Genomic DNA, 27443 nt, shown 5'->3' on the forward strand with positions numbered 1-27443 from the left:
AGTGCTAGCCTTGAGCTGAAGAGCTGAGGGACAGCGCCCAGGCCCAGAATTCAGGCCCATGACCGACAAAAAAGAAAGGAAAAAAAGAAACCACCACTCACCCAGCTTTCCTCTGCCTGTGTAAGTAGGGGAATATGACAATGCCCGCTTCAAGGCCTTGCCATGAGGATTGGAGAGGTCACATTGACACCACCCCTGTGTGCAGTCAGGTTGTGATCTGCTGCTGGTCTCCTGCTCTCAGAGCCATTGTAGCTTTCCCTTCCAGCTCTCCCAGCTGTGTGTCCTGGGCAGAGCTTTGATTACCCTGTAGTTTGGTTTTTGTCTTCGTGATTCTCATTTCAAGGCTGCCCATTGCAGGTGGCAAAAGAAAGCAGTAAACAGCCTCCTCCTGTTGTTCTTGCCCCTCCCTCCCCTCTCCAGGTTTATACTTAGTGTCTCCAACTCTGAGGGTCTCTGAATACCAAGTGTCCTCAAAAGTCAGGTTTAATATAGAAATGACCTTGACCCCATCCAGGCAGACGGATTGGTGGCACATTTTGTGCATGCACCTCCCCCGCTCTCAATAGCAAGCAGCAAACTCCCCACCCACCACCCCTCTTGGCTGGTTGCTTCAATTTTACGTAGGCCTATTGTTTGAAGAATGAAGCCAGCCCCCTGTTTACACAATTGCCACTGTCCTTCAAAACTACACTGGCAGCCGAGTGCCAGTGGCTCATGCCTGCAGTCCTAACTACTCAGGAGGCTGAGATCTGAGGATCGCAGTTGGAAGTCAGCTCAGGCAGAGAAGTTCATGATGCATTGACCTCCAGTGAGCCAGCAAAAAGCTTGAAGTGGAGATGGCTCAAGTGGTAGAGTGCCAACCTTAGGTAGAATAAGACGAGAAAGTGTGAGACACTGAGTTCAAGTCCCAGTACTAGTATACACACAATAAACACATGCATACATGCACATATATATGTATACATATACATACGTACATACCTATGTAAATACATTTTGCTCATGATTTAGTCCTCTGGCTCATTCACAGCCTGGGTTACCTACCCATTGGTGAAGAAGTATGAAGTTAGGGCTGGGCAAAGAACAGTGTTCTAGGAGTCAAGGCCCACTGGCTAAACCAACGAAGTCACTCTTCATTCCCAGTTTCCCCACCTGTAAAGTGAGGAGGATGAGCCCACATGCTTGTAAAGTCCCTTTCACGGAATGAGCATCCACGTTTGCTTCAGTGCAACCTCACCCCCTCACTCTTCAAAGTGGTTGTGCTCTTCTACATTCCCTGACATCTTAGTTGATCCGTGTCTTTGTTTAAGCCAGGGGACAGTTCACAGCTGAACCCTGAGCTGAGAGAGCATCCAAGAACGTCTTGAACAATCGGAAGCTCCATCTCATGCAGTGTTTACAACAGCCCTGAGGTCTAAGTCTCCACTTTGTAGTCAAGAAGACTGAGGCTCTAAGCGAACACACAAGTTACTGGAGATCATACCATCAATCAATAGTTGGGCTAGCCTTGGAACCTCTAACCTGCCTGGCCTGTCCTTAGCACTTGTGGAGCTGGGATCCGGGAAACTGGAGGACCCATGGCAGGGCATCGAGGCTGCCAGTCCATTCCATCTGTAAGACACCTGCCTCTGTCCTGCACCCCCAGCTCCCTCCCTCCACTCCCTCCATTAGGCTGTGTCTCTGCTCTTCTTCACAGGGAGAACAACTTCATCAAAGACTTTCCCCAGTTGGCTGATGGGCTGCTGGTGATCCCACTGCCAGTGGAAGAGCAATGTCGGGGGGTCCTATCTGAGCCGCTCCCAGACCTCCAGCTGCTCACTGGTAAGACTTACATCCAGACCTTTCCAGGCTGGCTCCCTGACCACACAACATGCACATACATCAGTCTTGAGCAAATCCAAGATGGGTCTGACCACACCTTCTCATTCATCAAGGATGGGATGGGCTAGGTACCTGTGGCTCAGCCTGGAACACAGGCTGAGATCTGAGGACTGAGGTTCGAAACTAGCCTGGATTAAAAAAGTTTAGCAGATACTTATCTCCCCTTAACCAGCAACAATGCTGGAAGTGAACTGTGGCTTACGTGGTAGAGCACCAACCAACCTTGAACAAAAGAAGCCAAGGAAGAGCTCCAAGCCCAGTGTTCATTTTGTTCATTTTCTTGGGTTCTTCCTATGACCTGTGTAGATTAAGAGTCTTCACCGAGGACCGGGAACACACATCAGCCTTTCTCACTGGGAGCTTGTCACCTAGCCAACATCTTTCACTGTCTTGACAACTTCCTCAATTTTTATTCCTTTTTTACTTTCAGTACCTTTTTGTGCTTTCTTGGTGCATTTTAAAAATCATTCTAAAGTAAAATCAGTGGACTCTCCAACCTAGAGTGTTTCCCCTTGAATTTTAGTTTATGTATGTGGGCACAAGCCATTTGTTAAGAGGGTTTTTTTTTTTTTGGTTGTTTTGTTTTGGTTTGGGTTTTGGTTTTTGCTGGTCCTAGGGCTTGGACTTTGGACCTGGGCACTATCCTTGAGCTTTGTTTCTGCTCAAGGCTAGTGCTCTACCACTTGAGCCATAGCCTCACTTCTGGCTTTTTCTGAGTTGTTTATTGAAGATAAGAGTCTTGTAGATTTTCCTGCCCAGGCTGGCTTTGAACTGTGATCCTCAGATCTCACCCTCCCTGACTAGCTAGGATTACAGGCCTGAGCCACCAGCACCCAACTACGAGGGTATTCCTGTCCCAACTTGTAGATATGAAGGTACACTCAGAGCGGTGAAGACTAGCCCGGCATCACACAGCACCTATGCTGGGACTGGGCCTGTCCTTTGCATTGTCCATGCCCCTGGCACTCCCTCCCCCTCAACCTCCCTGTTTCCCGACTGGACAGTTGTATTTTGTAGGCTCTCCTGAGCCTTCAAAATCCTGACCCTCACCCCAGGATGCCTTTCTACTCTTGGTTGTTGTTGCTGGGGTGTGTGTGTGTGTGTGGTGTGTGTGTGTGTGTGTGTGTGTGTGTGTTTCTCACTTCCTCTTGATTCTTAGCTTTGCCATTGGGTATTTGTGTGGCACCACTGACAGAAGATAACGGCCACCCCCATGGAAAATTGAGAGAAGGCAAGACCACCCCCCATCACTTCACAAGCTCTGGGGAGACCTCATACAAATTGTCAGACTTCCATATGCCTCTGTGGTAAAACAGCAAACAGCAGTGAACCCACATGGGTCAGGGCCTCCGACGGGAACCACTCTGGTATGCACAAACCCACAGGATCTTGCAAGGGTGTGATGCTTCCTATAAACCAGTTCAACTCTTCCTATAAACCAGTTCAGCTCATATATTCCTTTAAAGGCAACATGAGTAGGCTATAGACATATCATCAGAGACTAAACTGAGATGACCTGAATTCCAGAGCAGATACTTTACCCACTGTCCCCTGTCTTATATTACCACCCTGGCTTGTCTAATTCCAAAAAGGATGTAAATGAAGTCATAGATGTTAAAAAAAATGCATTGTTAAATGAGCCTAGAAACTTCTAGGCTTCCCTTGATTTTTTTTTATATAACATCATAGAAATCCCAAGCTGACATGAAATACAAAGGCATCTAGCTGGATCTTCCATACTAGTGAGGAGTCGGGCCTACAATATGCCCATTGAGTGATGGTCCCTTATTGGATGCCCTCGGGGGTGGGGAGTTCATCTCCTCTAAGAACAGATGGGCTCATGATAAATGCAGAGCTACTGTCCTCTGATGAAAAGTATTTTGGACCAATCATTGATCATTCTTCAACAGTTTCCCCTCTGAGACTTAGAGTATAAACAAGTCTTTTGCCAGATTATAGTGAGAAATAGAGACTGTCGGTACACATATACATATATGTATAATGCTTGGTTTATCATGATTCTCTGGCCATGTTACAAAATGATATGATTACTTGTATTGACTCAGGAATCTTTTGGTTTTGAGACGGAGACTCTATGTAACCCAGGTTGACCTCAAATTCATCATTTTCCTGCCCTAGTCTCCCAAGCGCTAAGATGTATAGGTGTGTACCACAGAGATATTTGAAAGTGTTCTAGTAAAAGATTTGCTATAGTGTCTTGGTTTATTTTTATTTTATTTTCTAACTGAATTGCCAAAAGGAAAAAACAAAAAACTCCCTACCTCAGCGATTTATTCCACTCACCTCTCCACAGGTGGAGATCTGGAATAGAGTCGGCCTTTCTGTGGTCAGGAACAGTATAAGATGAGGGACGGCTTTATGAAGAAGAAGGGAAAATGTGACCACCGGCCAGTCTATAGGTTTTTGAAAGCCTGCAATAAGCAGGCTCTGCTCTATACCCTGTTTTAGACAGATGGGAATAATCTTAACAGTCTACACATGAAGCTTATACTTCAGGCTTGAGTCTCAGACATCTGAGAGATGTAAAGAAGTAGGAAGTAGATGCTGGCCACTTATGGGAGAGAAGCAGGGATATAATGAAGGGCAGAGAAAGCAGATTTTTTTTAAATAAAGTATTTGTCAATCAAGAGAACATGGTTCCCTATTCTGGGCATCATTCCATCAACTGAAAGATAATAAAAAACTTATACTATGTCAAAATAATAAAAAAAAAATCCTGTATCAAAATGGTCAACTAGCCAGGCACCAATGGCTCGTGCTAATAATCCTAGCTATTCAGGAGACTGAGATCTGAGAATGGAGGTTTGAAGCCAGCCAGGGCAGAAAAAGTCTATGTGACTCTTATCTCCCATTAACCAACAAAAGGCTAGAAGTGGAGGTGTGGCTCTAATGGTACAGCTCCAACCTTGAGCAGAAAACCCTGAGGGATAGTGCCCGGGCCCTGAGTTTAAGTCCCTCCCTCTTTTGGAGATAGGGTATTGGTCAGTAATGCCCCCACCACTCAGCTGCGGGCTTGGATAAGCAGTGGTGAATGGGGGACTGAAGCTCCCTGACACCTGAAGTTAATGTTTATAACACTTTCTCTGCCCTGAGTTAGAACCACTACTCTGTCCTCCCTCCCTCCCTCCCTCCCTCCCTCTCCTAACTGCTCTCCTTTTGTCTCCAGCCTCTGCAAAGAAAAGGCAAGAAAGACAGAGGAGATAAACAGTAAGGACACATTTATAACCAAGCAGCCTTGCTCCAGTGGACATATCTTTGGGGATCATGAATATTTTTACTTTAAAATGAAAGCCTCTAAAAATTATATTATTCCTGAAAAGCAGAGAAGGGAAAAAAAAGCTGACAGTAATGGACAACTTTAATTCTATAGTAATGTCCAAGAAGAAATCATTTGTTCCAATGAGAGTCTCATTTTAATCTTGGTATCAAATTTCTCTTTAAGTGCCTCCTCACTGGGGGACTAGAGGAGAGGAGAGGAAATGTGCCTGTTATTTGCAGAGGCTCAAGGAAGCATGGATTCATAACAACAATAATAATAACTGCTGACGTGAGGAGAATTTCTTTTCGAAAGTGTCATCCTGATTATATACACACACACACACACACACACACACACACACACACACGCGCGCACACACAGCAATTCCAAAGCTTAGGGTAAAGAATTTTTTAATGAAAATAGATATAAATCAGAGCGTAAGAATTTTTTCATACATCCACTACCCAGTGTTAACCACTTGCAAAACGTTTTGTGGTGGTTTCTCTTTATTTTGTGGTTGTTTATAAAACGTCTGTGTTTTCTAGAATGTGGTCTGTGGAACCTGTGTTCTACTGATCCACCCGTGTGAAAAGGATTCAGATACATTTACACAGTACTTTCACTGGAGCCTTAAAATGACTATTTGTTTATTTAAGTGGCTGATCATTAAACATGTTAATTGGTTGAGCTAGTGTTTCCCACTCTTTCACTTGAAATGGAAACTTCCAAATGGGTCTGCATGTGTTTTACATAGCACCATGTTAAGAAACAATGGTCTCCATCAGGGCTAAGCATAATCTGAGATGGTTCCTACCTGTTAGGTAAAGGGGAAGGCTTAAGAGAGAAATCGCAGAGGTGTGGCCGAGATCAAAGGCATCCAGATAAAAATGGCAGACCCCAGTGGAAGCCTGTACCCAAACACTGGGCCTCTGTGACTCAGAAGAGGTGATCATCCACCATCCAGAGCTCAGAGCTTGCAGGACGGCCATTGTGGTCCAGTTGTGTCCATTTCTGTGTTCATGTGTCTTTGTCCTTTCTCCCCCCGCCCCACCCACCTCCAGGAGACATCAGGTATGATGAAGCCATGGGCTACCCCATGGTGCAGCGCTGGCGGGTACGGAGCAACCTCTACCGTGTGAAGCTGAGCACCATCACTCTCTCGGCAGGTGAGGACCATCGCCTGGACACATAGGGGTAGCCAAGAGGATTTGGAGTGACCCCCGTTCCAGGTACCCAAGGATCTAAGGTTATGTGCCAAGCCCTGGCTGGCACAGGGCATGCCAAGAGAAGAAAGGTAACTGGAGAGGAGAGCAGGTTCACCCGGCAGACAGTGAGATCCATATGGTATGGTGAGGTCAGCTCCAGGATGAGAAGGCCAAGACCCAGTTGGAGAATGAGCTTCCTGGATGCAGGAATATCTGGGCAGGCTGTGGCAAGACTGAGAGCCGAGAGAAGATGGATAAAACCACAGTGTGAATCCTGTTGGTCCCCTGGAAGGAGAACCGTGGCAAATTCTTCCCTGGAGCTAATCCCCAGGTCCTCTCTATGAGGACAGCACATAGCCCTCCCCCTCCACCCCCCATCCCCACCCCCCACCTGACCTTGGGGACAATTTGTCTTCCTCAAAATGAGACACCTTTGCTCACAACGGTGGTTTTGAACCTCTAGATTCCCTCACCTGTTCTCCTTGCTCAGGGATCCTACGCCAAACTACTCTTTGTTACCTCTTCCAATCTTCTTTCCCCTTCAAACATAGCAAGAAATTCCTGTGCTAGGATACCTCTAGCCAAGCACTAACAGGTGCATGATTCATAACTTAATCTTTAAAAAAAAAATTCTTGCTGAGCACCGGATGGCTCAAGCTTGTCATCCTAACTACTCAGGAGACTGAGATCTGAGGGTCATGGTTCAAAGCCAGCCTGGGCAGGAAAGTCAGTGAAACTCTTACTCCAATTAATTACCAGAAAACCAGAAGTGGTGCTGTGGCTCAAGTGGTAGAGGGTTGGCCTTGAGCTGAAGAGCTCAGGACAGTGTCCAGACCCAGAGTTCAAGCCCCACAATGGACAAAAAAAAAAAATATTTTATCTTTATTGGTTCAACACAGAGATTCAAACTCTGCCTGATGCTCTTTGGCTCATAGGCTGGCACGCTACCAACTGAGCCATGCCTCCAACCCCTCATAACTTAATTTTGACTATCTCCCCCACTGACCTGACTGAACACTGAAGTCAGTACCTAGGGCTTGTGTATTCTACTCTCCTGAGAGCTTAAGGCAGAATCAACCCAAATTGGACATTATGTTTGATGAAAGAATTAAAATAAATAATAAATGAAAACCAAAAAAAAAAAAAGTGTGTCGAATGACAAGACCTGGTGTAGGGTTTTCTGGCTGGCTGACTCATAACCCTGCCACTGGTTTATTTGTTTGTGTTGGCCCCTAATTAGCCCTGAGTTATTGTCTCATTTTTTTTTCCTTAAACTTCTTCCATGTATTTTGTTCATCAGCAAAACGGAGCTCTCTTAGCTTGGAAAATTGAGAGCTTTCCCTTCTGAGAGTAATTATTGCTGCTGTTAAGTACTTTATAATGTTTCATATGTTATGCCTTAAAACAGTCCTACAAGAAAAGCATTATTTAACCTATTTTTTATTTCAAACCAGGAAACTGAAGGTCAGAGAGGTTAAGTAACTAACCCCAAGATGCACAGCTAGCAAGTGGCAGATTAGGGAAAATAACAGGGATTTGATTGCATTTTGGGGGGGGGGTCTGGCCATGGGGCCTGAACTCTGGGCCTGGGCGCTGTCCCTCAGCTCTTCAGCTCAAGGCTAGCACTCTACCACTTGAGCCACAGCGCCACCTCTGGCTTTTTTCTTTTTGCTTATGTGGTGCCTAGGAATCGAACCCAGGGCCTCATGCATGCAAGGCAAGTGCTCTACCACTGAGCCACCTTCCCAGCCCTTGATTGCATTTTTTTAAAATCTTCCTGGATAAAGATCCACAGAGCACCTCCCAGGCACTGTTATATATTACTTAATAGAAACCATGGCATTATTAATCCTGCTGAATTAATTATCCAGTTGCATGAGTTAATAGGCGATAGAGGTTATTCTAATCAAGTACCATTTCTTTGAGCCCTTTTTCTGTTTTCCCACCACCCCTTCACCCTGCACTTGCGAATGAAACTGTGAAGTTCCTATTAGGACTACAAAGGTGTACTGCCTTAATTAATCAGTAATGATGCTCCTGGAGCCCCCTTGTAAATCAAATGTTGGCAAATTGGAGCTCATTGTGGATGTTGGAGAGATGCATGCTCCACAATGCGACACAGAATTGGCTGCTGTGCTGGTGGTTGTGGCTGGTGTGTCTGCTGTGATCTAGGGACTGAGCGGGGAAGGTGGCTGGGGCAGGTCATGGAAAGAGGAGGCTGCACAGGTGTAGAGACAGCTGAGGTGGGGCTTCCACCTGCCAGGTGATAGAGCTGGAACTACAAAGAGCAGGTGCTCAGCCCCGAGCCTGAAAGGCTTCCTGTGGAAGGGTGAGTTTCAGGGCCCTGAGGAGGAATGGACTTGGGCACTGGGGGAGATGAGCATGTAAAGGAAGAAGGAATGTCAGGTTGCCTTCGAGACAAAGGCTGGAGGGAAAGCTTGGTATGTGAAGCTTAGGAGAAATGGTCCTGCAGGTCCAAAGGCTCTGGAATTCATCCAAGAGCAGGCAGGAGTTCAGGCAGGTCTGAAGAGTAGGATGTGAGCTGGGCACTCCAGCTCCTAACCAATCAGGAGCTGAGAGCTGAGCCGTGCAGTAAAAAGCCAGCTCAGGCAGGAAAATCCCTGAGATGTTTACCCTCAATTAACCATCAAAAAGCTGGAAGGAGCCGGATGCTCATGGCTCATGCCTGTAATTGTAGCTACTCAGGAGGCTGAGATCTGAGCATCACAGTTCAAAGCCAGCCTGGGCAGGAAAGTCTGTGAGACTCTTTTCTCCAGTTAACCACCAGAAAACCGGAAGTGGCACTGTGCTCGCCTTGAGCTGAAGAGCTGAGGGATGGCGCCCAGGCCCAGAGTTCAAGCCCCATGACTGACAAAAGAAAGAAAGAAAGAAAGAAAGAAAGAAAGAAAGAAAGAAAGAAAGAAAGAAAGAAAGAAAGAAAGAAAGAAGAAAGAAAGAAAGAAAGAAGAAAGAAAGAAAGAAGAAAGAAAGAAAGAAAGAAAGAAAGAAAGAAAGAAAGAAAGAAAGAAAGAAAGAAAGAAAGAAAGAAAATCTGGTAGAGGTTTGGCTGTCATGGTAGAGCACCAGTCTTGAGTGAAATCGCCCTGAGTTTAAGCCCCATTACTGACACAGATAAAGAAAGGAAAGGAAAAAGAGAGTGAGGAAGGAAGGAGGGAGGGAGGAAAGGAAGGAAGGAAGGATTAGAGACAATTTTTGAGGAACATGATGTTCAAAGGGGACCGTGCATGGGGTGGGGGTGGGGCAGGGGCCTGAGCTCTGTCTTCGCTGTGGTGTTATATCATCTCTAGTCCTCCTGCTGTGTGTACCAGCCTCACTATGGATGAGACTCCCAGCATCACCAAGTATCTCCTGGAGGACCTGGCCAAAATGTCAGCTAGGTTTAAAAAACAAAAAGTAAGCCCTTTCCTACGGCGCTCTCTAGGTATTCTCAAGCTCCAAGTCCAAAGCAGCCTGTTTTGGGGTAACCACTTCTCAGTCCCGGCTTCCTTAGCAGTTTTCCGTGGTGAAGCTGAGCTGGCGACTGTGGAGGGAAGAGCGGGGTTAGCAGCTGAAGATGACAGAACCTTCCCCCATTGCCGGGAGACTCTGAGACAGTCACTTGGTTTGAGGGGGAAAAAAGAGTGGGAAAGAGCCGTCACTGACTGATGGTACTGGAGGCCTTTTGCTAGGTGCTGAAAACTTAGCAGAGGACTAAGGGAACAAAGAACAGCAAGAAGGCCCAGAGGCCATTTGGGGAGAGAGAATATACCAGTATAGCAGGAGGGGAAGAGCCGAGATAGAAAGGGAGGCAGGGGTCCAGGAAACTGAAGCAGGGGCCAGGGCTATACTGAGCCCCAGCGGGAATGCAGGCCAGGACTCCAGATGTGGACAAGGCCCAGTTTACTTGGTGTGTGCACATGGGCGTAGAAACACAAGGAGCTTTGACTCCAGCTCCTCCAGCTAGAGGATTAGACTCATCCCTTTTATGACTTGCTTATCTGCAGGATGGGGTTGTTGTTCTAAACAGCGTTTAGGCTAAGGTTCAACTAGAAAGAGTAGGTGAAATCATCTAGTGTTGTGTAGATGCTCTTTTTTGCTTTGTGATTGTCACTTGAAGGTCACCCCTATGGAGATCACTGGGGTGAGGCCTTCTACTGTACAGTTCCTTCCACTCCGTCTCAGTGTCCACCAGAGAGATCCATGAGGTGTCTCTTTGGACAAGTGCAGTCAGTAGGCTACCACTGTGGTGGAAAAAAATATCAGGTACTAAATCCGAATTGGAATGAGCCACCTGCCAATGGATGTCTAACCTACCAGTCTCCAAGCTTTACAATCTGACCACCTATGTACATGCCTTTCCTTGTCCAGGCTTCACCAATGTTCTCAAGATCCTGACCAAAGAGAGCAGTCGCGATGAGTTGCTGTCCTTCATCCAACACTACGGCTCCCACTATATCGCTGAGGCCCTGTATGGCTCAGAACTCACCTGCATCATCCACTTCCCCAGCAAGAAGGTTCAGCAGCAGCTGTGGCTCCAGTATCAGAAAGGTAAGCCCAGAGTGCGTTTCGGAGGTGGTGGTGGGGAGGTGTAGTAGGCGGCAACTGCAGAGACAACTGAGCAGCCTCAGATGTAAATCTTGGCCCTGCTATGTATGCACATGTATATATACACATATATGTGCTTGTAAGTGTATGTGTGTATACACACACACACACACACACACACACAACGGGCAGTAGGGAGAAATGATTCCTCAGGATTCTTTTCAGTATATGTAATTCCTGAAGCCTCAGGCCTCAGTTTGCCCTAGACTACAGATCTCAGGTTTACTATAGGCTCGATGTTTAAGATTCTTCCATCTTCAAGCAGGGAGGAGAGGGAGAAAGATCAAAGACCACTCGGCAGTGGTCTATCCTTGATAGTCTTCTTGGGAGAATCCAGGAGGAGTTTGTGCTCCTCTGGAAAAGCTACATCATACCCAATCAACAGTGATAATTCCTCTGCATGCACAGGCCCTGGGGTTTACACTCAAGGCCTGCACTCTGCCCCTGAGCTTCTTTTGCCCAAGGCTAGCACATTACCACTTGAGCCACGGCTTTACTTCCAGGTTTGTTTGTTTTGGGTTTTGTTGTTGTTGTTGTTTTGTTTTGTTTTTTTTGTCGAGCATGGGGGTTGAATTCGGCCTGGGTGCTGTCCCTCAGCTCTTCAGTTCAAGGCTAGCACTCTAGCACTTGAGCCACAGTGCCACTTCCGGTTTTTTCTGCTTATGAGGTGCTAAGGAATCAAACCCCAGGGCCTCATGCATGCAAGGAAAGCACTCTACCACCTTCCCAGCCCCCAGTTTGTTTGTTTGTTTGTTTTTATGGTTAATTGAAGATATGAATCTCACAGACTTCCTGCCCAAGTTGGCTTCAAACCACAATCCTCAGATCTCAGCTCCCTGAGTAGCTAGGATTGTAGGCATGAGCCACCAGAGTCTGGGTGGTATTACCAGAGTTAGAATCCCACCACTGCAGGTTCAAGAAACTAGTCTGCCATTGGGAAAATCCATTTTTTCCTGTAAGTGTTCCCTTCCTGTGAAATGAACACTTAAGTGGCAATTTGTGTCTATTTCCCACATTAAAGGAAGAAGTGGTTTGTGGACTAGCATTTTGAGGAAGTTAGAAACATTGCACCTGGGGGCTGGGAAAGTGGCTCAGTGGTAGAGCGCTTGCCTTGCATGCATGAGGCCCTGGGTTCGATTCCTAGGCACCACATAAGCAAAAAGAAAAAAGCCAGAAGTGGCACTGTGGCTCAAGTGGTAGAGCGCTAGCCTTGAGCTGAAGAGCTGAGGGACAGCGCCCAGGCCCAGAGTTCAGGCCCCATGACCAGACCCCCCAAAAAAAGAAAGAAAGAAACATTGCACCTGTACTTGCAGATGTTGGTAGGTCCATGTATGGATACTTCTGTTTCACATTTGAGAAACTGAGACTCAAACATGCCAAGTCAAGTACCCATGGGTACACAGCTAGTAAATGGCAGAACCAGGGCACAGCTGATTTTGTGGCAAAACTCCATGTTATTTCCCTCTTTTATTGCAGAGTTTCTTGGTATAATTAGTACTATTAATATGAATTATTTACCTAATAAGAGAAAGGCTCTTAAGGTACAAACTTACTTCCGACTTGTTTGTATGACTGAGCCATCTTATCTCCAAAAACTGAACCACTCGTCATTCATCAAGCATAGATGGTGTGAGAGCCAGATTGGACTTTAAGGTCACACTGAGCTCTGCCTTCCAATTTTGTTTGTGCAAAGACACATATCCCCTTGGCCAGGCACAAAGCAGAGCTCTCTCCACAGTCTCTTATTTATTTTATTATCTTTAAGTAGTTGTGCAAAGGAAGTATTTAAGCAAGCAGCTTATGAGTACAATGCCTTTCAACATTCTAATGCTTTCGCCAGCTGCTCTTTGTCTGTGGGTTGAGGTCCTGCGTTGGCCTTTGTTTTCTCCAGGCCTCCCCCTTTTGCCTCTGGAGGTTCTACACTACCCTACTCATGCTTGCACCCCTGCCTGCTTCTCATACGCAGCTATGAGGCATGGATGGTTTATAGGCTCAGAAGACATAATTGAGTTGTCGGGGAATAGCTTGGTTTTATGGCTGTGACAATGACAGTCTTTAAGGAAGTGCATTAAATCAATAGAAGTCTCATTGTGCTGCCCTATAAATAATGTGCCACATCATTAAACAGGGCAATAAGCTTCAGGAGTTTAAAGCAATACAATTAGGTTATGTTTATAAAATCCTTCGCTCACTGTGGCCACTGAACTAATTTCCTTAGTGCCATCTTCAGGACCCGAGACGTTACTCTGATACTAGCTTCCATCCTGTTTTCATCATTGGTTGCTTCCAGGACTCAGACCTCCTCGTTCCAGAAAATCTCATTCCATAGGTAGATGTTAGACAAGAATGTGTTGCCTATGTAAGGTGAGAGAAGGGGCAGGAAGAATGCCACCACAGGGCCTCCCTTTAGGTCTGGGTTGCTACAAACTTGTTTGAGTGAACTTGTGTGATTTCTGAGTGACCTTGAACTTTGAGTGATCGTTGAACTTGGAGTGATCTTCCATGATCCATCCTTGCTTCTGAGTAAGCTGCTAAGATGAGTGGAGGTCCACTTGAACCACTCTCATTGTGTTTCTTCCTCTCTGGCCACTCAGATGGTCCATTGTCCACTCTGGCTTTATGTTAATATTTGGCAAGGATGCTAGGAAGTAATTTACTTCTGTATGAATGGAGGAATGCATCAGGTATGTGCCATTGAACAGATGAGATTTCCCATCCTGCTTCCTCTTCTCATACCCCTGCCAAGTAACTCTGGGCCAAATAACTTCTAAATCTCAGTTTCCTCATGTATCAACAGAGAATAGTAATTTCCTTGCATAGCTTTTGGGAGGATGAGCTGAAATCATGAAGGTAAATTGCCTGACACTTAGTAAATACATGCAATTTTTTTTAAAGTAGCTTGAAATAAAACCACAATGGCTAATGTGTGACCTCAACTTTTATTTCTGCCTGTGAACTATAGATGCCACTGGGTACTTTCTCCAAATGTCTATCTGTCTTTTCCTTCCTGCCTGCCTTCCTGCCTTCCTTCCTTCCTTTCTTCCTTCCTTCCTTCCTTCCTCCCTCCCTCCCTCCCTTCCTCCCTTCCTTTCTTCCTTCCTTCCTTTCTTTTTTACATTTTTTTATTAGCACACTTGAGTTACACAGAGTGATTTCACTGTGATGCTTTCATATATGAATACAATACACCCCAATCAAACCCATTCCCCTTCATGACTCTCCTCCCCTTTCCCCTTCTTGAGACAAATTCAACAAGATTTTCATGGGTATGGAAAGGTCTTAGAAAGTCTTTCAAATCTATTAATTAAGTGAAATCTGAGACACAGATGAAAGATTCCCCTGGACTGAAAGGATCAATCCTGGAAGAGCAGGTTAGGGAACGGACCAAACAGGGCACAGAAAATAGCCACAGACTTCCTTCCAAGCTGCTTGTTATCCTGTTTGTCTACTGACCAAAACAAAGAAGGCATGTGTATTCACATATGTTTTGCAGAACAGAAACCTAGGCTCAGTTAAAAAAAAAAAAAGGTTTCCATGGCATGGTTCATCAGTGAAGGAGCCAAGCTGAACCCAGGGTTTCCTTCCTCTCAGACACAACCTCCCCATTGATAGGAAACAAGCATTCCAGCCCTTCCAGATGTACTAATATTGGCCACCATTCGGATCCAGGGCCACCACTACAAGTCACTGGAAACCCAAGGCACATGGGGTGAAGAAGCTGTCTGATTAGAATATTTCTCAGGAGAGTTTTCAGTCTCCTTCACCCAAGTGGTTCTAAGTGCATTTCTGGGGTGTGCGGGGGAAGGACCCTCACATTTGTCATTCATCAGTTCTTTGGTTCACCACAGTGAACTTCTCTCTGCATACCTTGTGCCAAGTGCTGGAGCACCTGAGTAGGTAAGACGTAGGTTGATTTAGTCTCTCAACATTTCATTGTTTCGTTATAGATTTTGTTGGTTTTTTTTTAAGTCTACTTGTAGGCAATTGGGAAAGGGAAGGGACGTGCACATTATCATGGCCAGTAGCTCTCCTGTATCAGTTCTGACCATTTAAGGCTTCTCTAGACCACTTAATGGCAGTCATTGGGATCATTGAGAAAGAGCTCTGCAATGTTTGTTCTAGGTTCAGGAAGGGAATACATTGGTTCCTACCCTGTAGATTTTCTTCTCTGCCATAGGAAAATTAAAAGCTAGAATAAAAAGGACCTAACTTCTGATGCTGACTGTAGAGAAGGCCTGGACATGCTAAAATGATGGGAAAGATCCAGACAGGCAGGTAGAGTTTTCTATAACCAGATGGGAGTTTGGGGTTTTTCCATCCATTGAAAGAGGATGGAAGCACTAGACGGATCAATAAGGTAGAGACCAGTTGGATTCCTAATCTGGGTAAAGATGGGTTTCAGGAGAAAACTGGAATACTGAAGTCATTTCCTATGATACAAATCCTGAATGTCATTAGCTTTGCCTGTTGGAGTCCTTCAACCAATGAAACAAGGTTTTTAGATCCCAGGCCCAAAGGTCAGGAATCGAGAGTTTGGTCCAACCTGTCACCCTCCTATGCCAAATGAAGAGACATGGTGAAGGGCAGAAAAAGGGAGATTTATTACATGGCAGCCCTGGGAAGACTGCAATTCGGTACATCTTCAGCCACTTTCAAGATTTTGACATCAGGTTAAATAAGAAGACCTGGGAGCAGTGAATGAGAAAGGTCTGCACAATTTAAACAGTCCCCAGTCACCAGTGTGGCCTGCTTGACCATTATCTCAGTCTTTATCCTTGTGAGAATTCCACTTTACCACTTTATTACTGGAACAGAACAAGAACAAGGTGGTCTCCTGAGTTTCTGGGTGTTCAGCACCTAGGCGCTGTCCCTGAATTTTTCTGTTCAAGGCTAATGCTCTGCCACTTTGAGCCACAGCACCACTCCCATTTTTCTGGTGGCTAATTGGAGATAAGACTCTCAAGGCCTTTCTTGCCCAGGATGGTGTGGAACCACGATCCTCAGATCTCAGCTTCCTGAGTAGCTAGGATTACAGGCATGAGCCATTGGCCCCAGTATCTGGGTGGTTTCTTTAATATGATCATAAGGCATTGCTTGTTGGAGGGGCCGTTTGCTTTCTTACAAGATGGTTATCAATGCATCTGGCCTTTCTTAGAGCCTACAGTAAGTCACAAGTTGACTGCAGCAGAGAATAGCTCGGATCAAAGAGCGCAGGAACAAAGTTTGGGGACTTTTAGTGAATTCACAAAATACAACCAAAGCATCTTTTAAGGTGCCTCTTATACTATCACCTCTGCCTTCACCCATTTCCCTAAACACATGTGCAATCTGAGCATCTTGCCCCAGTGTAATACACTATATGTTGCTGGGCCTTTTCCCCCAATTATGGCTCCCTTTCACTCTTTTCTTTGAAATTTGTGCTGTCTAGCTGTGACTTTGATACCTTGTGATTATACCTTGATTATTTCCCTATTTCTCTGGATACCTTTAGAAAAGACTTCCTCATTTAAAGATAGAGCTCTGTTCTTACAATCAGATGGAGCTCAGTTAAAATACCAGCTCTACCTCTTACCAGTTATGTGATCTTGGGGAAATCAATTCACTCTTTGAGATCAATTTCCCTATATCCAAAATGCTAGGGTCATTGTGTACGCTGAATAAGAAAGTAAATCAATGGATGGACCTATTTAGTATAGTTGTGCACCTGATTCTTACCTTCATCCAACCCATTCCCTTCACCCATGGCTGCCCCATCCATTGGGATCAGAGTGTTCTCAGGGGTGTGTGTGTGTGTGTGTGTGTGTGTGTGTGTGTGTGTGTGTGTGTGTGTGTGTGTGTGTGTGTTTACAGGGGAGATTTAATTGCTGCTTGATTTTCATCCCTTGTCATTTGACCAGGGCCAAGAATGGGGTAGACATTGGCCTGAGGTACAGGGCCTCATGAATTGAGCTTCAAGTTTGGAACCAGTGGAGGGAAAAGGGTGGAGTTGGAATAGAGAGAATATTGAAAGGGGTTCTATGTCTCTCATCATCCCTGTCATTTTCTACTTAGGGAGGGTAGAGGTGGACACATAAATTACCAGTTTGGTAGGCTTCCTGATTTTCAGTTGCCTTTTATTTCATGGAGAGAGACCAGGAAGGTGACCCTGGAAGGTGACAGGTATGTGTGTATAAATTGTTCATCCTCTGTGTAAACACACACACACACATACACACACTGGTGAGGGGGAAATGAGGAGGAGAAAGACAGAGGCAAAAAAAATGGCACATCACCAAAACTCCAAAAGAGAAATGGAAAAGAAAGTCTGGAAGCAAAAGAATTTATATGATGACCATGCCTTTTCTGAGCACGCATTGTTCTCCCCAGCCTCTGTGACCCAATGAAAGGACATTTTTCATCTGAATCTTATGCTGTTCCTGAGTTCTGATTAGGAGAATCCACAGTATAGAGATGTCCCCACAGATAAGTGCCTATCTCCACTTTTTAAAGGTGTTTTATCTCTATTCTAATTTGCCAAGACTGTCTGAGGGAATGCATTTTTGCATTTCCATTTGAATTGCAATGTGCTTTTGAATGTCAGCTGAAACATTTCTGGACTACTTTCTGCAGGAGTTTGGCTGTTTTGGGAGGCAGATCAGGGATTGGTGCTGGGGGATGGGAGCAGAGGAGAGGGAAAGATGTCTTCAAATGTCACCTCCTCTTATGCTGACAGGTGTGGCCCAGGGGCGGATGTGAGCCACAGAACTCTCTAGAGCTTCCTGTTTCCTGGGGGAACTTGCTTCAAAGACAGAAACCAGACATGAAAGGACCTGTTTCTGGGGATCTGAGACCTGCAGGGTGCTGGTATACTTCCCCAGTGATCCCATAACCTGGGGCCAGTTTTCACTTCCCATCTTGCTTGACCTTTTGCATAGCAGAAGCCTTTGACAGAATCTACTGCTATGTAGGCTCCAGGCACTTTCTGTGCTTGCTTCCAAGGGACCAGGCCTTTCTTTTCCTGCCCCTTTCTGTCTTTACCCTTCCTGGCTGTTGCTCCCTTCCCTCCCCCACCCCCGTCTCTCTGTCTCTGTCTCTGTCTCTCTCTGACAGTCTTCTCCTCCTCCACCAAACTAGTAAATGCCACTTCACAGGAAGCCTGTCCTACGGGCTTCTCTCTCGGTAGACTGGGCAAATCAATCATGTTCTCTGTTGCTGACCCTGTACTGAGGCCTCCCACTTGGTATCTCCAGATCCAAATGCTTTCTTCGAAGATTAACTGTCCTGTTAGCTCCTCTTCTGGCCCAAACCCCACCACACACAATCCAGTGCTTTCCTAGTGTTCAAATGAATTCATCATTTTCTTGTTTAGAGGAAAAGCCAGAAGTCTGGGCAGCCTCCTCACCTTACTCTTGCTCCCACCACTCCATTTCCAAACCATCCTTAGTCCTATCAATTGGAACAATCAAAAAGATCTTAAAATGATTCTTCCATTTCACAGCTGCCATCACATCCCAAGCCACCATCATAGTTTGTCCAGGCTCCAGATTTTGCTTCCTACTTGGGTCTACCTGCAGCCATTCTGTCACTTCCATTAATCCAAACCCAAGCCCAGAAAATGTATATTTGGTAGGGTCCTCCAGAGAAATAGAACTGACAGAATGGATACACATATAGGCAATGATAGGCAAATAAGTACTGTTTATAGATAGATAGATAGATAGATAGCTATAAATTTGGTATACACAGTGTTGTAAGGTAACTCAATAACTAGAAATAGAGAAGCCACATTTTGAGAGGTCAATTGAAGGTCTTTATTGGAAAGGGCACTTGAGAGTTCATGACCCAAGACTGGCAGGTCTAGTAACCTATCATCAAAGTCCTTACTCCTGCCTCTTGGGATTCAGCCACACCCATCACCTGAGAGGTGGGACTTTATCTTCCTTTACCATGAAGAAAAGATGGTAACAGTTAAATCCATTTCCCTATTCACCACATAGCCAAGATGGCACCCGTTAGACCCAGTCACCTTATTTCAACATTTATGGAGAGTTGCAGAATTCTAAGTTGTATACATTGACAAGCTGGAGACCAGACGAGCCAATGGATAGTTCCAGTTTTAAGTATGGAAAGACCTGAGAGCCAATGATGTCCATTCTAGTCTGAAAGCTGAAGCCTGAGATCCAAGACGAGCTCATGTTTCACTGAATTCTGATGGTGGGAAAAGGCCAGTCTCCTAGCTCAAGACAGCTAAGTAGGGGGAAATTCTTCTTCCTCAGGGAGGGCCACAAGATTGTTTTTATTTAGACTTCAATTGCCAAGATAAGACTGACTCCCTTTAAGGAGGGAAATCTACTCACTGCAGTAACTTACATGTTAATCTTATTCAAAATCATCCTCACAGATATATCCAGAATAAATTGACTAAATATCTGTACTATATGGCTCAGTCAAGTTAATATAAAAAATTAATTATCACAGACTATTTCAATAATGAAGATCCTTTTATGTTATTCTTTAGATTGAAACTCCTGGGCTAGCGGGGTGCTGGTGGCTCATACCTTTAATCCTAGTTACTCAGGAGACGGAGGATCACTATTCAAAGCCAGCCTGGTCCGAAGCTCATGAGATTCTTATCTCCAATTAACCAGCAAAAAATGTTTTTTTAAAAAAGAGATATTGAAGTGTCTCTATGGTGATAGAACACCATCCTGGAAGGGGAAAAGCTAAGTTCAAGCCCTTGTGATGTTAGAAAAAGTGAAGCATAGAAGCATTTCATGGAGGATCTGAGAGCATTAACTTTGGAGTCCTGTACACTTACCTTCTACATTTCCTAATTCGAATGACCTCAGGGCAATCTCCTCAAACTCTGTACTCCTTAACTGTAATAAAGGTTAACAATCTCAGCCTGAGGTAGGTGCTCATGGTTCATACCTGTAATCCTGGCTACTGGGGAGGATCTGAGGATCCAGAGTTGAAGCCAGCCAAGTCAGGGAAGTCCATGAGATTCTTTATTTCCAATTAACTACCAAAAAGCTGGAAGTAGAACCATGGCTCACATGGTAGAACACTAGTCTTGAGAAGAAAAAAAGATAAGGGACAGTGTCTAGGCCCTGAGTTCAAGCCCCACTACCTGCATGCATGCATACATATGTAAATAAATAAAAAATAAAACAAAATCCCTCATCCTGGACACATTCTAGGGCACATGCATGGGGCCGAGCATGGTGGCAGAAGTTAGCTAAATATTCCTTTCCCCTTATATTTTGGCTTTGGGACAGCTGATTGTAAAATGAGTCTAGCTCTATAGTAGAGTTTTTACTTAGAGCGAGCACAGAGACTGGAAGAGGTTAAATATAATCTGGACACCTTCTAGTCTGCAGCATGCCAGTGAGGAGAGAGCCAAGTTATTTCTTCTCAGAACCAGGCAAAAAAAAAAATGATACAGGATGTGGTTCATTAAGCACAAATAGGCCCATGAGATTGCCATTTCCACAATATGAAATTACCAAAAAAAAAAAAAAAAGCATTTGTTCCCTGGTTTAGATGGAGTCCATCTGGAACAGAACACCCTAGTCTTTTTTCCTATTGGTATGCACCAAGAATAATAATCCTTCGTATGTGCTCAGTGAGTGTATCTCACAAAGCACTTTCACATACATTATTTCATCCAATTTACTCCTCACAACAAGTCTGTAAGGTAGGCGGTGTTATCTGCATTTTTCACGCTTGAGGAAACTAAGGCTCAGAAGGGTGATGTAACTTGTCGGAGTTCACACCAGGGAACTTGGCAGAGCAGGGATTTGAACCCAAGTTGCTTTAATCACAAAGTCAGTGCTCATCCAACTATACCACAGCAGCCTCAGAGAGCTCTTTAGACGTTGGCATCAAACCCAAGGGAACCATTTGCTCTCTTGTTCTGTGCCTCTTATCACAGTTGAAAGAAGTGAAGAAAGCTAAGACGGAGAGCTTAGATCTCAGCTTGGACAGGCATGGAAAGACTCTCTTTACACACCAGTACCCCCTCTGCACAGGTTGCTTCCAACTCTTAGCTTAGGGGGGGCATCATTAGCACATAAAGTCAAACCTTTAAAAGGCAGAGCTAGAGGAGCCCTTGGCAATACCTAAGTCAGTCAGACCTACACTTGTATCCATACCATGGTGATGAAATGGCAGTGCTTCCTGGAGCACTGTGTGGAAGGACATTCTGAGCCAGGACCAGGCACAGTGGGAAAGGATACAACCATTGTTTAGCAATGTCTGGCTGGGAAATGTCACACCGAGGAAGGATCAAATCTCTAAATACAGATTAAATTTAAACGATGAGCCAGTTTGGCAAGGTCCAATGACTAGTTGAAAAAGTAGCTTCATCTCATGTGGTTAAGAAGACAATGGGAGATCCTGTGACTGATTGATGGTTATCTAGCTGGCACTCAGAGTAAGAAATAATTGCTAATATGAAAACCAAGGGTTTTCCTTTCTTCTCAGTCATTCCCATTAAATAGGTGGGAAAATTAAGGTCAGTTTATGTACTATTAGGACCTGCAGTTGCAAAGGAAGAAATGTAATAACCAGATAGAAGTATCCTTTTCTCTTCTGTGTCCCGAAAAAAGAGCAGATTCCAATTTCTGGTTGTCAGAGTCCCCTATATACTCATAGATGATGCCCATTTTCTTATGTAGGAGACCTGTATGTGTCCATTACATTCCTACCTGAAGCTCTGAGGACTCTCCTCGTCTATTTTCTCCTGAGGTGAAGCAATGGGAGATTGACACTGGTGTAAACTTGAATCTATTCAAACTGGGGCCAAACTACACTCACCTGCCCACTTTGCAGTCCTAGGAGTAGAGTGCAGAGAGTGAGGTAGCAGGATTGTGAGGTAGGATGCTTCTGGGTCTGCAGTCTCACTCTAGAAATGGAGAAATTCCTTAGACACACATTTCTCAAAGGAAGCCATATATCAGAAGCAGGATTGGGATTCAAATAGAGTATGACTCCCTTTGTTTATCCCCTATCTATAGAAGTATGTTGAGAGGCACTTCAGGAAGCCATATGTCCACGTGTTTTTTTTTTGGTTTGTTTGTTATAAACTATATCCCATTAAAGATATAGTTTATATCTCAATATCTTTGAGAGATATAGTTTATATACCGCAAAATAAAAGGTAAATTTTTGAGTCTTCTCTTTCAGTGGCGACTTCATGCCAAGCAAAGACTGGATGATTCCAAAAGAAAACATGAATTTCAATGAATTTGTTGAGAGTATTGGGGTTTGAACTCAGGTCTTCATGCTTGCTAGGCTGTTACTGTACCCCTGGAGTCATGCCTTCTGTCACTTGAACCATGCCTAGCAAGTTTTTTTTCCTTTAATTTTTGGAGTAAGGTCTCATTTATGTACAGGCCAGCCTGATCCATGAGCCTCCTATTTATGCTTTCTGAGTAGCTAGGATGACAGGTGAATGCTAATACGCTCAGCTTTTATTGGTTGAGATGGGATCTTGCAAAGTCCCCATCTACCCAGGTAGCTTTGAATCATAATCCTCCAGAACCCCACTGCTCACGTGACTACCGAGGATTACAAGAAGATGCTCTCAAGTGAAACAAATCAGAGGGAACCATTGCCTCCACTTTCCAACCCAGTCCATTTTCCTATTGCAGTTCCACTTTGTGATGTAAGAAGGAAGCTGGTAAGAAGAACGGAATGTGACATAGCTTGTTGGTACTAATTGTGACCCCAAGTGTTGGCTCGGATATACACGTACACACACACACACACACACACACACACACACACACACACACACACATGCATGCACGCAGGTATGCACGCAACACTGATACCTCTACCCTAGTATTATTCAAAAACACATCAAGTTCCACTAAGGTACTGTGCTAGAGGCTGCCATAAATTAGATAATGCTCCAATGGCATAGAGCTCATTTTAGCTTTGGTAAGAGAGGTAATAGAAAAGTCACAGTATGTAATGTGTAAATGTTACAGGAGATCACCTCTGTCAGCGAGGTGGTCAGTGAAGGCATCATAGAATACTTAGAGGAGGAAGGGTTTAGATCAAATAAGGTGGGTAGGGTTTAGGAACATGTTTTCAAATAACAAAAGAAAAAATAGACACAGAAAGTCCCTAGAATAAGAAAAAAAAGTGCAGCTAGAGCAGAGTTCTTGGGAGGGAAAGAAGTATAGGAAAAGGTTGGTGTGACAAATAGGTAAAAAAGCAAATTCTAATGAGATTTATAAGATAATATACTTTTACTAGGAAATATTTAAGAACATTAAAATGTGTATATTATTATGATTAGCATTTACAAAATTCAGACTTTTATTCAAGTGTTGAGTAGGCTTGACTTGGAAGGAGGTGTGTGGGGGATGCCAGAGTTGATCCAGTCTATTCTGGGGTCTGAGTGGTGGTTCAGTTGGTAGAGAGAAAGAGTCAGGTGCCAAGTTTGAGTCCTAGTCTCAGACCAAAAAATAAACAAACAAAAATTACCAGAAGATATAAGCTAATAAGGTACAGCAGTGTTTCAAAGGGGGAAATTTTAGCTTAAAAGTCAGTAGCCTAAACAATGCTTGATAAGAAATGTACTCATTACCTTGCTCATGTCATTATAACCCCTTTGTATGGTATTTTCACAATAAAAAACTTATTAATAAAAAAATCAGTAGCCTTGAAGATGAAAAGAATACATGAATGTAAATTATTACTTATTATAGTTAGTAATTATTGTTATCAGTATGATGTATCAGTCTGATTTACGTCACTATAACAAAATACCAGATGCAGGCTACCAAGGAAGAAAAGGTTTCTTTCGCTCAATTTTAGTTCGAAGTTCTAGGTCAGGTAGGTTCCAGTGGTTTGATCTCCAGTGAGGGCAAAAGATAGCAATCGTAGAAGCTCATGTTAGAGCAATTGTGAACCAGAAAACAGAGCTAGTTGAGATCAAACAGGCTTTATAACAACCTTCTAGTAAAAACTACCAAGGAGTTCCCATAAGAACTAACTACCATCCATGCTGGGAGCAGGTGGATCACACCTGTAAGCCTAACTGGTCAGCAAACTGAGATCTAATGATCGTAGTTCAAAGCCAGCCTTGGCAGGAAAGTCAGTAAGACTCTTATTCCAGAAAACTGGAAGTGGTGCTATGGCTCAAAGTGGTAGAGGGCTAGCCTTGAGAGAAAGAGCTCAGGGACAGAACCCGGGCCCTGAGTTCAAGCCCCATGACCAACCAAAAACAAACAAAAAGGGCATGGCCAAGAACCACCCACTTGGCTCCACCTGCCCAAGGTTTCGCCTCACAACAGTGATGTTGTAAAGGACCAAGCCTTCAACCATCATGGCCTCTTGGGGAACATTCAAACCAAGCTCAAATCACAGTAGAAGAGAACTTTATGACAGAATGATGGCAGGTGGAAGGTCAGAGGTGAGCATAAAGATTAGAGATGATTTCAAGCTTGGATGAATGCTGGTGTTTCTTGAGTGGACCAAAGAAAGAGTGTGAGGTATGGAAGTGCTGAATTCAGCTCTAAGCATGCTAAATCTATGTTTCCTAAGTATCAAATGGGCAGTTGGATAGATGCCAGTCTGGTGATTAAAAACAAGGTAAAGCAATCTGCAAAATACAGATTTGGGATCTAGTTAAGTAGGAAATTAAAATCTCAGAAGGCAATAGATTCCCAGCTAAAAAATTAAATTCTCTCTTTTCCAATTTGTTTCCCTATGGAGTCCTTTCCTTCCATCACATTTTCTGACATTTTCTTGAGTCTTTCCAAGGGGCTGATTAACTGGCCAGCTTATACTTATACTAAATATTAGTACAGTGAATAACAGCTTCATACATATTAAGTGGCTGGAGTTAATGTCCATTTCATGAACAGAATCTGTGGCTATTACCACCAAAGTAGAAAGGAAGTATACACATTTTCCAGGCTTTTGCTTAATTATTTGCACCTTCCATTTAGCTAACAGTTAGCTTTATATAAAGGAAATGCTTTTGTATGTGACCTTTCTTCTAGTGTACCAATTAGTAGTTTTATTCTCCTGGGTCAAGCCTCTAAATCTTGGATCAGGAGAAAGCATATTTTTGAGCCACATTATTTTCTATTTAGCTTTATTTTTTTTGACCATCCATCAAAGAAGTTTCAGATCCCAAGGCACAAGAGATTTATTCTTTTACTACACTAAATATTAAACACCATTTTACCAAATATATGGCTTTGTTCCTATGGTGGCTTAAAAATTACACTTAGAACATTTTCATTCATCATATTAGAAAGCCATCTCCAATATTTAACTCTGAATGTATCTGTTGTCACTCTAAAGTAGTGTGATGGGTCCTCAGTCCTCTACCAATATTGGGACTGCCAGTGAAGTGGGGGAGGGTGAACAAGAGGAGGAAAGTGGGAGGAGAGTCCAGGGAGAAAGAGAGAGGAGAGAGAAAAGAGAAAGAGGAGGAGAAGAGGAGTGAGGGAAGAGAGAGAGGAGGGGAGAGAGAAAAGAGAAAGGAGGACAAAAGAGAAGAGGGAGAGGTGGAGAGAGAAGAAAGGGAGAGGGAGAGGAGGAGAGAGGAGAAAAGAAGATATGAAGAGAGAGGAGTAGAGAGAGAGGAGGAAAGAGGAGAGAAGGGGTGGGAGGAGAAAGAAGGAGGAGGAGAATAATGAGGAAGAATAAAAAGATGCATTGTAGCCAGGCACCAGTGGCTCACACCACTAGCTACTCAAAAGGTTGAGATCTGAGGATCACCATTCAAAGCCAGCCCAGGCAGGAAAGTCTGTAAGACTCTTATCTCCAATTAACCACCAGAAAACCAGAAGTGGTGCTGTGGCTTAAGTGGTAGAACATTCACCTTCAACTGAAGAGCTCAAGGACAATGCCCAGGCCCAAAGTTCAAATCCCATGACCAACCAAAAAAAAAAGATGCATTGTCCACATATTGAAGCTTTTGGGGAGAGATTCAAGGGTGTTCCAAGCAGTTCCAAATATAGCTCAAAAGGTCAAGAGGACTGGAAGACTAGCTTGGCTTTTATATAGTGTATGTGGAAGGAGGGGGCAGGGAAGTAAGGTTGGTAAGGTTGGTAAGGTTGGAGTAGGTGTCAGCATGCCATTAGGGCTTGTGTGGTTTAGACTTGTCTTAGGTTTTAAATGGGGAAGCAGTTAGGCTTTCTCCACCTATCAGATATGAGACTGGAAAGGAAGGATGGAGCAATGAACCTAGCTTCAGCATCAATTCAATATGAAAATGGAGTCCAAATATTTATTACAATTCACCTTCAGTACTGTGTCGATGACTGCTATAAGCAATGCTTCCTTTAAGTGAAGCTGAACTTGTTTCAGGAAGCCATTATGTCTCTCCATGACACTTGCATCCTGAGACTGATAGAGGAGGTGAAAGTCCCACTAAATGTCTTTACAATAGCCCAATGCTGCCTATCAGGAGAAGTGAAATGAGTAATATCTGAACCCTGAAGAGTATGAAGAATGTCTTAGTGAGACCCTTCATTGTAAAATGTACTAGATGCAGAGCTGTGCTTGATTTGTACTTTAGATGTCTGTGAAGAAAGAGAATCACGGGATACTTTTCCTCCCAAGAGGCAATTTTGGATAGGGAACTGGCTTTGCTGTCATTGGCAGGCGCTGATGAGCAGCTCATTGGCAGTGGTCCAGGAGATAATCGAGCTATGCAGCTGGGGCTGACAATTGACCAGAGTAGCCACTGCTAAAAGGACCACACATGAAGTTTGGCCAGTGGTGCCAACTGCTAGGATGTCACTATCAGTGACATCCCTGATAAAGGCAGAGGATCAGGAGTTTTCCAGCAAGCTCCATCACATCTGTTGGTGCCAATCACACCGATAAAGTCTCTCAGATCCCTTTGCTGTGAACTCAGTTGACCCCTTATGTCCATGATGTTTGGGAAAGAGGGCAGATTTTACTAACACGCTGGCATTGGGGGCTACCGATGAGGATGGCTGCTGTAAGATATAAGGGGTCAGACAGCACGTGTTTGCTAGGGGCAGTTTTAGTAACAGATCAAAAGCCACATTACAAGAGGCCATTAACAGGACATCAGGAATCAGTGAGGCACTCCTCCAGTCTTTTTGACAGGATTACTGCAGAAAGTCAAACATTCAGAATTCTGTCTTGATTCAGCCACAAGCAATCACACAACCAGCATACAATACCATCCACTCAGATGTCCTGCATCCATAGCTCCCAGGTGGACCTGGGGTTCCTACAAGTACAGATGCATTAGGCCAAGTTTGGCTGTGTGGGGTGGCAGACTCAGTGGCCATGCTGGATACTGTTTCTATAGCCTAAGGCATAGTTGGCAATTGATTATGGAGGGTCACAGATTGAGGGCCTGTGACATCAGACCTATGACCTATGGCCACCAGGTATGGTCCACAGACTTCCAGAAGCAACTAAAGACTTTGGTTGCAAGACTGTATTGTAATTCTAGAACCTTCTGTTGAATGGGAGCCCAACCA

The 27443-nt window shown here is 44.3% G+C and overlaps 1 protein-coding gene across 1 annotated transcript in view; it reads left to right on the forward strand.

The window, feature by feature from the left end:
• Positions 1–27443, forward strand: part of Astn2 (astrotactin 2) — a 777558-nt gene that overhangs the window by 512702 nt on the left and 237413 nt on the right. Inside the window, exons 12-14 of the mRNA XM_013030183.1 lie at positions 1697–1821; positions 6223–6327; positions 10735–10914. Coding sequence (XP_012885637.1) covers positions 1697–1821; positions 6223–6327; positions 10735–10914 — 410 coding nt within the window. The remainder of the gene's footprint in view (positions 1–1696; positions 1822–6222; positions 6328–10734; positions 10915–27443) is intronic.

This window comes from Dipodomys ordii, unplaced genomic scaffold, assembly GCF_000151885.1.
Source record: "Dipodomys ordii isolate 6190 unplaced genomic scaffold, Dord_2.0 Scaffold127, whole genome shotgun sequence".
NCBI classification, from domain to species: domain Eukaryota; kingdom Metazoa; phylum Chordata; class Mammalia; order Rodentia; family Heteromyidae; genus Dipodomys; species Dipodomys ordii.